The sequence below is a fragment of the Lycium ferocissimum genome, chromosome 10 (genome assembly GCF_029784015.1).
Source record: "Lycium ferocissimum isolate CSIRO_LF1 chromosome 10, AGI_CSIRO_Lferr_CH_V1, whole genome shotgun sequence".
Lineage (NCBI taxonomy): Eukaryota > Viridiplantae > Streptophyta > Magnoliopsida > Solanales > Solanaceae > Lycium > Lycium ferocissimum.
The window spans coordinates 42,585,220-42,599,551 of NC_081351.1; the positions used below are offsets into that span (position 1 = coordinate 42,585,220).

The 14,332-nt window shown below is 32.5% G+C and overlaps 2 protein-coding genes across 2 annotated transcripts; both read left to right on the forward strand.

The window, feature by feature from the left end:
* The first annotated feature begins 1,056 nt into the window (after positions 1–1,056).
* LOC132034924 (uncharacterized) lies at positions 1,057–2,762 on the forward strand. The gene is made up of 3 exons (XM_059425256.1): positions 1,057–1,882; positions 1,973–2,137; positions 2,491–2,762. The coding sequence occupies exons 1-3, from the start codon at positions 1,057–1,059 to the stop codon at positions 2,760–2,762; spliced, it is 1,263 nt and encodes a 420-aa protein (XP_059281239.1).
* A 7,687-nt stretch (positions 2,763–10,449) lies between these two features.
* LOC132033937 (U-box domain-containing protein 27-like) lies at positions 10,450–11,950 on the forward strand. Its single transcript, XM_059424115.1, has one exon. The coding sequence runs from the start codon at positions 10,512–10,514 to the stop codon at positions 11,742–11,744; it is 1,233 nt and encodes a 410-aa protein (XP_059280098.1). The 5' UTR covers positions 10,450–10,511; the 3' UTR covers positions 11,745–11,950.
* The last annotated feature ends 2,382 nt before the right edge of the window (positions 11,951–14,332 follow it).

Consider the following 14,332-nt stretch of genomic DNA (forward strand, 5'->3'; position numbering starts at 1 on the left):
TTTTTTTCTAAAAAAAAAAAAACCAGTTTTCAAGATTTAAAAAGTTCCATATTTTTTAATAAAAAATCCAGTCCAGATTTATTTTTTTAAAATCCCTTTTCCACATTTAAAAAAAAAATCTGATTTTAAAAAAAATAAAAAAAATCTGATTTTAAAAAAAATATACTTTTTAGTGGAGCAAGGGGATGATTTAGATGTTGGAATAGGAAAAAAAATAAAGAAATGTAAAAAAAATTGATTTTTCTTTTTTATTTTAAATAAAATTAAAAAAAATGCTGATTTGGAGCCTCCCACACGCTCAGTGTTTGTGCACACTTGCTGTGCCATGTGGCAACGCGGGGGTGAATTAAAATCCAGATAGCCAAGATCAGGGGTGTTTTTAAGTGTGGCAATTGTTCCGGAACTGAACTACGAAACCGTGCTAAGTTTAGGGGTGTTTTCATCACTTCAGCCTTAATGTAATTTGCTCGATTTTCACATCAATGAAATTGCTTGGTATCATTCTCATCCTTCTCTTTTCAATTTTGGATCAGAGTAAGTTTTTATTAAATGTGAATTCTAGTGATTTTCTACAATGGTCTAGGATTATTTCCATTTATCGATTTTCACATCAATGAAATAGGAAGTCTATTACTGCCTCTTTTTCTTTTCCTTGTATGAGGATAGTATACACTGGTCATACATATTGTTAACATATAATATTGTGATATTGTGTAGATTCAGAGTTAAGGTAAATAATTACTATCATAAAGATGCTTGCTATTCTTATTTTTCATTTAGATATTGTGATGTTACTTTAATTTCAAGTTGAATATTATGCCTTCCTTTTGTAGCCATGTCAATTGATAAATCTTGGATTAACAAACCACAAAACACTCATGAATATGTATATGGGCTAAAAAAGTTTTGGATTTTGCTTTTGAGCATGGGTCTATTGATGGGCGTGTAATTAAATGCCCGTATTTGAGATATGGTTTTAACAAGTGGCAACTAAGAGGTGTAGTTGAAGAGCACTTGACTTTTAAGCCTTTTCCAAAAAAATATAGATTCTAGTATATGCATGGTGAAGATTCAAATGTGACTATGCCAAAAATATCTAAGAACACACGTGTAAAGAAAGATACTTTGCAGCCCCAGAATCTAATGGAAACTATGATTAATGATGCATGTGGGTTCACTGGGAACAATGTCAATGATACTGATATGTCTAGTGAGTCTATAAATAGAAACGAAATATTTAATGAAGAGCATATTGAACGGCATAATGAAGATTATGCAAAGTTCTATGAGATGATCGAAGATGGCAAGCAACCATTATACGAAGGGTGTACGAAGTATTCCAAATTGTCCGTTCTAATCAAATTGTATCATATAAAGTGTCTGTGCCGAATGACTAACAAAGCGATGAGTGTAATATTAGATTTGTTAAAAGATGCCTTTGAGGATGTCAAGATTCCTGTTTCCTTTTATGAGGCCAAGAAAACCATCAACAAACTTGGTCTTAATTATACCAAGATACATGCTTGCCCAAATGATTGTATTTTATATTTTGGAGAAGACAATGAAGGCTTGCAAGAATGCAAAAAATGCAAGACATCTAGGTGGAAGGATAATAAAAAGAAACAGCCTGCAAAGATTTTGCGCTACTTCCCACTAAAGCGGAGGCTACAAAGACTGTTCATGTGCTCTAAAACTGTCGAGTCCATAAGATGGCATTCTTTAGAGGGTAACCAAGATGGATTGATGAGGCATCCTAGGGATTCTCAGGCTTGGAAAACATTTGGCTTACTTCATCCTGAATTTGCAACGGATCCTCGGAATGTTCGACTAGTCCTAGCTAGTGACGGTTTTAATCCTTTTGGAGCAATGTCAACAAATTATAGTATTTGACCAGTGGTTCTTATTCCATACAACCGTCCTCCTTGGGAGTGCATGAAACAAACTTCTTTCATTCTCTCAATGGTCATTCCAGGAAAACAAATGCCAGGCAATGACATAGACGTGTACTTACAACCTCTTATCCAAGAGTTGAGGGAATTGTGGTATGATGGAGTGCAAACATTAGATTCTTCAAAGAATGAAATATTTAAAATGCGAGCAGCTTTGATGTGGACAATTAGCGATTTTCCTGGGCTTGGTAACTTATCTGGATGGAACACACACACTCAGTTTTCTTGCCCCACGTGTAACTTTGCTACAAACTCTTATAAGTTGAAGCATAGTAGAAAGTGATGTTTCATGGTTCATCGTCGTTTAGATTGCTAATGGGAAAATCAATCAATTGGAGCCATCGATTACATTATTAAGGTCAAACATCATGAAACAAATGGAGGGCATTCATATCAATTTTGGAAAAGTACCCGAGTCGAATGATAAAGGTAAAAGAACTCGAGGAAAAATGTTGTTGAAGATGGACCGAGACATGGAGAAAGAGAAGCATATTTTTTTATCTTCCTTATTGGGAATCTAACTTGGTGCGTCATAATCTAGACATTATGCACATTGAGAAGAATGTGTGTGAGAATGTGATATACACTTTGCTCAATGATTCTGGAAAATCCAAAGACAATTCTAAAGCTAGGAAGGATCTTAGAGAAATGGGTATAAGGAAAGAACTCTGGGAAGATGAGAATGGAAATTATTGTCCATCTTTGTTTACTATTTTAAATACAAAGAAAAATGGATTTATGAAAAATGTATTTTTGCGGACTTTAAAGAATGTTAAAATGCCTGATGGATATGCGAGCAACAAAATGTATTAGGCATTTTAACATTCTTTAAAGTCCGCAAAAATAACTAGACTTGCGTAGGAATATATTAGAAACAACAAAAGCTCTTTGGAATGAAGAGTCATGATTTTCACATTCTCATGCAAAGATTTGTTACCAATTGCCATACGTAAACTTTTTTTTTTTTTTTTTGGTGTTATGGCGGTTTTAAACCGCCACTTCACAACATAAAAAATGTCGCAATTAACCTATGTATATTACGGCGGTTTCAAAAAAACTGCCGTAATACATTTGTGGCAGACGAAATAACAACGTTTTTTTAAACAGCCGTTTATGCTCTTTGTATGTCGAAACCGCCGCAATAACCACGTTTTTTGTATTATATTCAAAGGTGATATAAGAACTTATCATTTTATTGATTACTCCCCTCCAGTTCAAAATAAACTCATCATTACCCTTATCATTTTATTAATTACTCCCTCCAGTTCAAAATAAACTTATCATTACTATATTCGAAGGTGATATAGTAAACTTATCATTTTATCATTTGTATTGAAATTAGTTCCTAATTTTTCTTTATTATTAACTACAATCATTTTCTAATGCATTTCCCAATACATTGAATTTATTATATTCGAAGGTAATATAGTAAACTTATCATTTTATTAAGGGAAAAGGGCCAAATATACCCCTCTACTTTAGTTTATTGGCTAACTTTGCCCTCTGTTAGCCAAAGTAGTCAAATATACATCTCCCGTTACAAGTTGGGGCCAAATATATGCACTACTATTAAAAAGTTTCAAAAATACCCCCATTTCTAACATATTTAGAACATAAACAAGTCAGCTATTGAAATTGGGTGACATGAACGCACACGTAGCATTTAACTTATTCTATGTGGTGCCTACGTAACAATTTTTTTAAAAACAATCTGAAAATTTGATTTTTCTATAAATAAATCTGCTAAAAAGGGCTTTATTAAAATCTGATTTTTTATTTTATTTTATAAAACCCCCTTCTAAGAAAAAAATATTCTGAAAAATTGATTTTTTTAATTAAAAAATCTGAAAAATTATTATTTTTTAAATCAATTTTTCAGATTTTTTAAATTAATCCAGATTTAAAAAAAAAAATTAGGACACTTTAAAAAAAAATACTTTACAGTTTTCCAGATTTAAAAAAAAAAACATTTTCCAATTTTTTTTAAACTAAAATATCCAATTTTCGAGAATATATTTTAAAAAAACGGGTTTTATTAAACAAAAAAGTTTCAAATTTTTAATAAAAGTCATTTTTAACATATTTATTTTTAGAAAAACAATTTTCCAAATTGTTTTTTAAAAAATTGTCACGTAGGGACCACATAGAATAAGTTAAATGCCACAATGTAGTCTACGTCACTAGCAATCTTCAATGATTTAGACTTGCGTGGGAATATATTAGAAATGAGGATTAAACTTTGCTAACCAGAAAAGATATTCAAATTTCAACTTGTAATGGAAGGGGTATATTTGACTAGCAAAAACAAGGGTTAATTAATAAACTAAAGTAGAGGGGTATATTTGACCCATCTCCCTTTTATTAATTACTTCCTCCAATTCAAAATAAATGTTCACCTAGCCTTTAACACACCTGAAGAAAAAATAGATATGCTGACTAAACTATCCATAATTTAAGTTTGTATATTACTATCAACTTGACACATTGAGAGCTGATCACTTAGCACTTAATGGGGGCAAATTTGAAGAGAAAAAAAAGTTAATTCCTTCTTAATTATGTAAGTGGACACTTATTTTGAAAAGAAAAAAAAACTAATTGAACACTTATTATAAACCGGAGGGAGTACTTCTTAATGGTGTGCAAAGTCAAACACGGAGAAATAAATATGGACGGAGGGAGTTATAGATTATGATGATACGTTAGCTATTTTGATGGTAACTGTTGTTAATTACGTTCCCTCTAATTATAGGTCAAATAATTTAAGGAGCTAGATTATTCAGGAGAATCTAGATTAGGTGTGAATGATCAATCCACGATAATTGAATAATCCCGGAAGAATAGAATATTGGAATGGACTGCTAATTAGTCAAAGTCAATGAACTTCATAATCTTAAAAAGAATCAGACATATAACACATATATATTGGTCTTTCAAGTAACAATTGTCGGTTATTCAAATATTCACGCACTCCCACGCAAAAACCCACATCTTTTACCCCACCAAGTTTGAAACCCTCTAGCACAAATACACCAAGTTTGAAATTTAACCATTAGGAACCGCTACTCCACTATTTATGGTCTATAGATTACTACTAATTTTCTACAACTATTTGGCAGTTTGCTGAATACTCCAAAACTCGCACAAAAGTCTTCCTAATAATTATTATTATTATTTTCCCTATTATTTCTTCTTTATTATTAGTGGATTGAGATTTGAATCAGGTACTACTATAATTGACTAAGTCAGACTTGCAGAGGAATGCCCTTTCTTTTGAATTTTAGTTTCTTTCTTCATGTAAATCAGCAAACTCGCATTTTATAGAAAAGACTGATACAAGATATATAGAAAAGAGTTGCATACTTAGATATAGTAAAATGACTAATTAGATATAGTAAAATGACTAGCATCGCAACTCATAAGTTTGCTTCTGTTAATTCTAAGTTTAATGTTCGTACTAATATATAGAATATTGAATAGGTTTTAACTATTCATAACAGAACAATCGCATTTACCAACTATTCACATTTATTGAAACTAGAGGGGCTAATCTTGGGATCTAAGAACAATTACTTGTTTATTTGTTTTCTTATAGTATTATTAGTTTGACTATTTGTGGAGACTGTCTCCATGGTTACGTCCGTATATGGAAAACTTATTATAAAAAATATAGTCGCCTTTGTCACGCAAAAGCATTAGTTTTGTCCATCTTCTAAAATGATTAGAAGTCAATTTGAACATGACAACGAGAAAACATGTATCACCTTTTTGACTGGAAATATTACACAAAACGTTACAAAGAAAGAACCAAAAAAATTGAATTAAATTAAAATGAAAATGGAGGAAAATAACCTTTCAGACTTCGAGTAGTCCTTTCGGAATCAAGCCAAGTTAACTTGGGTCAAGTTTATAGTGAAGTCCTGAATATACTGGTTTAAAAATAAATTACCATTCACCATCTTCATATTTTGGTCGCAAATATTATAATAAGTTTTGCATCATGATATTATCTATCAAAATTTATTCTTGAAGTGTTACGTTATTTGAATCATGTTAAGTTATTTGGATGATAATTGGCCTGAACCATCAAAACAGACAAAAACGAAAACAGCTACCTCATTTCTCCTTGGTCAAGGTAAAACGTAACTTATAAGTTTTCTGTTGGTCATAATTTAGGTAAGTTTTCTATTGGATTGGTTCAGGATGTTTCCTTGGAAAGAATATTCCTAAGTTGAATGGTAAATAGTGTTGTTAACTCTTTTGGACATCTTATGTCCTTAATGAAGTAGTCGATGTTACTTTTGGAAGAAAAAAAAGGGTTAAAATGTAATATAGATGCTTTCTTGTGTCCATGTGATTAGGAGGACTAATTGGCAATTTAGAAAAATCTTCCTATCCTACTCAATGTCTACACTAAATCTACAATATAATTGTAATAGGTTTCTCCATTGATTCAGTGTACAGACTAGGTGAATAGGTTTTTCCTTGATTTTATACTACGTTTCTTTATTTAACCCCTTTTCCCACGTGGTACAGGTGATATTTACTCATCCATGAACCAAGATGTTTTACGTAGAAAATAAAGAGAGAGAAAAAAACAAAGGTTAAGACTTGAGAGAGAGTCACGCCCGATCTTTAATACTCCCTCCGTTAACTTTACTTGTCCACTTTTGACTTTGCACGCCCGTTAAAAATTAATAAATGAAGTATTTATTTTACTATAATACCCATATAAATTGGTGCATAGTCTCATTGAACTTGGAAAATGATTTAGAAATGAGTAATTAATGTTAAAGGTAAAACAAGGAAAAAAAAGTTTATCTTTCCTTGATATGCTAAAGTGGACAACTAAAAATAAAAAAAATATTTTTAGTATAGTGGATAAGTAAGAGTGAACCGAGGAAGTAAATGACAGTGAATTCAGAATGCACAATAGCATGAATTCCTAAACTATTTTAGTCATAGTGGAAGTTCACACAAAATTTAAGAGATACTAGTAAATGCACATTTACAGTAAGGTAAAACTAAGTGAAAAGACACTCATTAAGTTTTACTCGGCCAGTATGGACTAGTTTCTTGTTAGTTTTGAGTAACCTAATTTGGACAGAGATCAACAAATTTCAAGATTAGGTACCTTTTCACTGGCTTAATTTTCTCCTTATGTATAAAAATGAAACTTACATAAACTAACAAGAAATTTATAAAGGACTATAAAATCAATTAACCGGTAACCTTTAAGTACCTTAGGGCATAGATTTTAGAATCATTAATATGGTAACCGGTAAGTTAGTTGAAAATGCCACAAATTGTGACTTTTCAGAACACTGAAAGTCTGAAATAGTTGAAGAAATTTCATGACGACACTACAGTGCAATTGAAAGAACATTCGTGTTCCTTTCTTCGCCTAAGAACGTGTAGAATAATATACCTTAGTGGATGAATGAATATTTTAGTTAAACTGAATTTGTCCTGGATATCTGGATAAATTCTCCATTTATGTTCCCAAGCATTAATAACCAAAAAAATCTTGGAATTTTTTTTAGGAGTACATTGAGAATTATTTAGTTCCAAAAGAAAATAAAAACAAAAGCATAATTGGAAATTGATCTCATGATTTCATAGATATATGAGATATATAGTATGTAAAACTCCGCTTAATTTATGGATTAAGCTCAATAAAGTACGATAAAATTATAGAAAGAGTTGTGCGTTCATACTGATCTCATGAATGTATAAGATATGTGTTGTGCATATAAATTATTATGAGTATCATTTTATTATGAAGTGATATATATTATTTTTATTTTTATTTTTATCTGTAATACCCAAAACCGATAAATTAGGGAAGGGTTCTAATGAGAGGGGAAGAATGTATAAAATTTAAGCACTACATTACTCAAGTGAAAGGTGAAGTCTTAACCTGTAATATCTAATTTCAGTCCCTGCGATATTTGTATAAAATTTAAGCACTGCATTACTTAAGTGAAAGGTAAAGTCTTAACTACTAATCTCTAATTTCAGTCCCTGCGATATTTATCATCATATCTCGTCCAATCACTAGTTAGAGTTTGACACTATCAACTTTCAGGAGACAAAATGATGGACAATTTAATAATGTTACACATCACTACAATTTAATCAATTAGAAAATATTATTATTCTATTTTTTAAGTTATCACATCAGATACACTACGAAGGGTTATCTATTACTAAGAAATACACTTCTCAAATAATTGGGCCAAATACAACTGCTAATTCTTCCAAAGCACTGTTTTGCACTTTATCAAGAAATATTTTTTAATAAGAAACACTTTTCAAAAAAAAAAAATTGATCTAGACAGCTTAATCAAGCAGACTAAAAGTGGCGTTTGACCATACGATTTGAAATCATGATTTCATATTTTAATTTTAAATCAGCGTTTATTTATGAAATTTGCACAAAATTTTATTTTAACTTCATATCATGATTTCAAATCCAAATTCTCGAAAAAGTAGGATTTGAGATTCCAAATCATGATTTTAAATTTTTTAAAATGTAAAACTTGACCGTTTATATTTTATATATAAAAAAAAAGATCCATAAAGTGGGAGGCATAATTTTTTAAATGTAAAACTTGACTCAAAATAACAATGTTGATTCGTCTTCTCGGTTATCTGATCGGAAATGCATGCTTGACTATCTGTGCCATGTGGGAAGATTATATTAAACAATAGTTACACTACAACCCATGTTCAATTTTTTTTTTTTATTGAACTAAAATTCGATCAATAGATGTTTATTTTTTAAAAAGCTTTATTGGTAGCATATTAACTTTGGTATGAACTATGATTTGCTCATTTTGATAAGAATGTATAAGAGTTGAGAAGTTTTGATAGTTTTCACAACTTATGAGTTTTCAGGTTTATGAGGAAAAATACAACTTAAAAAGTTAAATTGCATGTTCAAATAAAACTTAAACTTCAAAAATCAACCAGATTTCAAATAGCTTATTTCATATCATGATTTTAAATCATACCCAAACATGCCTAAGTAGTTTTAAAAGTATATATTGACCATTAAGCTACCAAACGCGCTAAAACTAAATTAATACTGCAATGTGGAAAGTAAAATAATCATCAAAATCAGAGTAAAGTTCCACAATTCAAGTCCTTGATCACACTTTGACTTTACTGAATTAATCCCTCACGAATATCATGCCAGCCTCTTCTTTTCAACGTGTGGGCTCCACTTGCGGGAACCCGAAAACTTGGACTCGCTGTCTCCCCCTTTTGCCCGTTTTTACACGCTTAACCAAAATTCAAACAATACTTCCAAATCAATCTTTTGCCTATTATTATATGATTAAACCTTGTTAAGCCCACTATAATTAACATACATAATCGTAGTCCTAGATGTTGACTAATTCTCTGATTAACATGGAAATAATTAGTGGACACTTGATTGAGTGCTCCCTAAAATATGCACTTTTTTTAGCTACATTGAGCTCATTCCACCCAATCAAAGAAAAATAAAATATCTGTCCTCGGTGTATTTATTTTTTATATCTGCTAGCATTACTTTTTCATAAATCTTGTAAAGGTAGATGATCTTTAAAAAAAAAAAAAAAAAAAATCTATTTCATGCAAATATAGTGACAACTGACAACACATTTTCCCCTAAAGTGTGAAAATTAACAAACTTTAATTGTTCCAGTAATTTTTTTAAAAATTGATCACATGAATCCACGAGAAGTTAATATTATACAAAAACTCATAGAAATGAAATACTAGTTTTTAGAAAAGCGTTTCTATTGGTTCCTAAAGTTGAAGTAATGGAACTTGATACATGCAGCGTGAGATGCAATAACAAAAGTAGAAAACAATAGAATTGTATCTCTCGATCTTTTTCGTCAATTCTCCTAATTTACCTCTCCATCAAAGTGAGATGCAATAGCCAAAAGTAGAAAAAAAAAAAAAAAAAAAGGTAGTGTTTATTATTTTTCTTCCTATCGAAATAATGTACTCCCTCCGTCCTATTTTAACTGTGCCTCGTTTTATGCCCATTAATAAAAATAAATATAAGGTATCGTTTACTAAGTTATCCCTATTCATTACTAGATTCTTTTTTTAAGAATTGAATAGTATTAAAGAACTACTTCTTTAATATTAAGGATATAGTTGGAAATAATGTTAACTTTAATCTTGAATTTCTAAAATGACAATTATTTTAGAACAAAGCTTTTGAACTGAAAGGACAGTTAAAATGAGACGGAGAGAGCAACAACTTGCGTCACAACTCCAAATTTTAATAAGTCATGCAAGAAATTAAAAAAATAGAAAGAAGAAAAAAAGATACTCAAGTGTGGAAATTAAGAAAAAAGAAAGAATAGCGCATTATCTTAGGTGGAATATGAAAAGAAATCCACTTGCTTACCTAAATAAGCTAACCCAATATAGTTTGACCAAAATGACGTCACCTCTTTCCCCTACTTTGACTCTCTCTTCCTTCCCTTTATAAACACACGCACCACAGTCCACACAAATAATATTCTCACAAAAATAATCGCAAAAAAGGATAGCTAAAAAATGGTGAGAAATAGGAGAGAAGAATTGTACGTTACCGTGCCAACTCTTTTCCGATGTCCAATATCAATGGACGTAATGAAGTCTCCTGTAAGTCTCTGTACCGGCGTCACATACGATCGTAGCTCCATTCAAACTTGGCTTTCACAAGGACACAACACGTGTCCCGCTACCATGCAAATCCTTCCTTCAACTGATTTCACACCTAATCTCACTCTCCGTCGACTCATCAACCTTTGGCTTCAACACCAACCGCCTCACGCGCCGTCGTCCTCCGCCGTCACAAAGTCCGAATTTCTCGAAATTGTGAAAAATCTCAACGGAGAGAAGAATCGATTGAGTTCGTTGTTGAAGATTGTGGAGTTTTTGAAATGTTCGAGTGAAAATCGGAGGTTTTTTGTGAGTTTAAGTGATGCGATTGTGAATGTTGTTGGAGTTTTGGTGGATTGTGATGTCGTTGAGGTTTGTGAATTAGTTGTTGCGGTTTTGGATTTAGTTATATCTGAGAATGAAGTTAAAGAGATTTTGCGGAGCGATAGGAGATATCTATCGAAGTTTCTAATGATTCTAAAAAATGGAAAATTGAGTTCGAGGATTCAAACCGCGAAGATTCTAGAATTCATTGCATTAGACGTTAATTCGCAGCGAAAAATCGTTGAGGAACAAGGTTTACTCTACGAATTATACGTATTTATTAACACAGAGACGAACCGGTTTGCAATTGAAGCTGGTTTATCAACATTAATCGCGATTTCAACAACTAGACCGGTGAGAAAAGAGTTAATCCGGTTCGGAATTGTTGAAACAATCGGAAAAATCATAACCGGTTCGGAAACGGCTCGTATAGTGGTAGAAAAGTCGTTGAAGTTGTTGGAAACGGTTGCCACGTGTACGGAAGGGAGATCGGCGATAGGGAAAAGCGAGGATTGCTTGTCGGGGATAGTCACGCGCCTTATGAAGAGCTCGAGAGCGGCGACGGAGCACGGTGTGACGGTTTTGTGGAGCGTGTGCTGTTTGGCGCGTGATGAGGCGGCGCGTGAGGCTGTTGGGAAGGTTAATGGGGTTATGAAGGTGTTGCTTGTGATGCAGAGTGATTGTTCTGCTGGTGTAAGGCAGATGTGTGGGGAATTGGTCAAAGCATTGCGCGTGGGGAATAGTAATAGTAGTAATAAGAAATATTCAAAGTCGTGTTTGGCGAGTTATGATACCAAAACTACTCACATTATGCCCTACTGAAAATGTAATAAATTGGCTACCACTCCTAATTCTGTTGACTGACCAAACCAAAAAGAATCAAACACTAGCTTTTTTTTATTATTACTACATTTGTTTTTAGAAATTGAATTAGGTAGATTCATGTTGTAAATCCAAAGGAATTTTGCTCATGATACAATGACATCAAAGTGTCAAATACATCAAAACCTCATCTTATTTCCTTATTATTATTATCATCATTGTTATTGTTACTGTAGTTAGTTGTTTTTCGCGTAGCATACTGTTTTGTTATAGTTATTGTTTTCTTTTTTCTATTTGACTTGTTTTGTTATTGTTTTATTTTGAGCCGAGGGTCCTCTACTTCTCCAAATAAGGGTTAAGGTCTGCGTACACTTTACCCTCTTCAGACATCAGTTGTAGGATTACACTGATACGTGTGTTGTTGTTGTATTGTTGTTACTGTAATTGGCTTTATAATGTTGTCATCGACTCTAATGTTGTCATTAACTCATTATTGATGGTGGTTGTTGTATTAGGTGGTTTATTTGTATACGGATGGTTTGATGTGTTTATTATTACCCATTGACGTATAAAAATGGACTCAAAAGTCGTTTAATATGACCAATACTCTGTAGGTTGTTAAAATTCGTCTCAACTGCTATATTTTGGACTACCATGGACTATCCATAAAATTAGTCAAACTTCAAATAAAACAATATGAAACAACACATATTGTAAAACCGTCCCCCAATATATTGCTTCACCTCTTCCACTGCCTAAGAGAGATGATTAATAGACAGACAATAAGTTTAAGTTGCTCTTCAAGCTATTTATTTGCCAAAAGCCCAAAGGTGATAAATCAAGAAGTATCTGGTTGTAAATTATATATACATTACGACGCGAAATTTACAGTCATTTCGAAGAGATATAGTACATAATATGAATGGAAGTTTTTGGGTTCAATTGAACTCTCAAAATTTGTTCTAACGTACAATACAGTGGGGGAAACCAAATAATGTATCCTAGGCTAATAATGAAGTGATGAGCTGGAAGAAACTGTGGAGATGAGCTGGAAGAAACTGTGGAGATGAGCTGGGTCAGTAAGCTTAACTGGATTAAAGATGGCAGGTGAGCTGGAAACTGAGACCGTCCACAACATTATAACCTACATTCAATTGATTATCCCTTCTTGGAAAAATAAATTTTATCTCATTAATTATTTCAAACCCAATAGAACTAGACATCAAATAAAATGTCATTGATACCCCCTAGTCCCAGCTTAAAAATATGACATGTCAATTTGCTCAAGTTCGAGTGGGTTAATGACTGTCCATTTATTAGTTGATTAGTTCAAGTTTAATCCATCTAAAAGTCGGACTGATTTAGGCTAAAGATGTAACCAACTAATAAAATGTTGTAGAGATACTCCCTAGTCCAAGCTTAGACATAGGTGGAAGATGCATAGGCTTTTTCCATATAAGAATATGTAACCTTAACTAACATCGATATATATCTTTTGTTATTTGCAATGGTTCTCTTGATAAAAAATTATTGTTCCATATCCAATTATTTCAAACTTGGCTCGATTAAACTAGCAGGTAATTTATTAAGTTAGACAGTCTCAGAAAAAGTCAATAGTCTATTATGTATTTTGGGAAACAAGAGTAGTAAATAATGAAATAAGTGAACCATAATAGAAGAATTTAGAAAGAATCGAATCTTGCATTTTAAGATGGTAGCAAACAAGTCAGCCATTGAAATGCCATTTAGTTTTTATCTCCTTTTGTTGTCCTTGTTACTATTTTTATGCTCTTTCTAAATGCGATGGTGACAAATTTGGAAAGAGATATGCTTTGGTTGGAGAATATCCAAATCATGGATCCCGTTCATTTCCCTTTTTATGCGTATGTTAATGCATATCGTAATGCCAGAGGAATCATTACCGCAAGACATATAGGGGAGGTCATAAGCGTCTATATCGTAAAATTGATTTTTGACGGAATAAAAAATGCACATATTGTAGAATCGTAATCATAGAATACGATCTTCTTCTATCCTTGATGAAAAATTTCTCTATGAAAAGTATGAATCAGAGTTAGAAGAAAGGGAAGCAGAAGGAGCCCTTGACCTGCATGAGGACTTATTCAATCACATAGTTTGGACTCCTAGTGGAAGGCTATCCCAAAATCCTACATGAAATTCCTCTAAATTTAAAGACTATATCGCGCCGTTTAAGCCACAATAGCTGTCTTCCATGTTAGATCCATCAATGAACCTTGTTACCGTGCCGAAAAAGACGTTAATAGCGATCATCCTGGACCTTGAGGATCAAAACAAGAATCTCCATGGATTGGCTCTCCGCCTAAACGAAGGAATCCGAACTTTATCAATACTGCTAAGCTTTCCAGCTTGTGGAACCCCTCAAAAGTGCTAGAAATCTCTTCATTAATGGCATGGAGCTCCTTTCCTTATATTCAAGTGGCTTTTACTCCGTCAAATCAATTAACTGAGAGGCCTAACGAGTGACAATGGTTAACAATCCGACTGCTAATTCAAGTTACCTTTCAAGCTTCAATTATTTACATAACCAACCAGCTACTTCCCAGCAA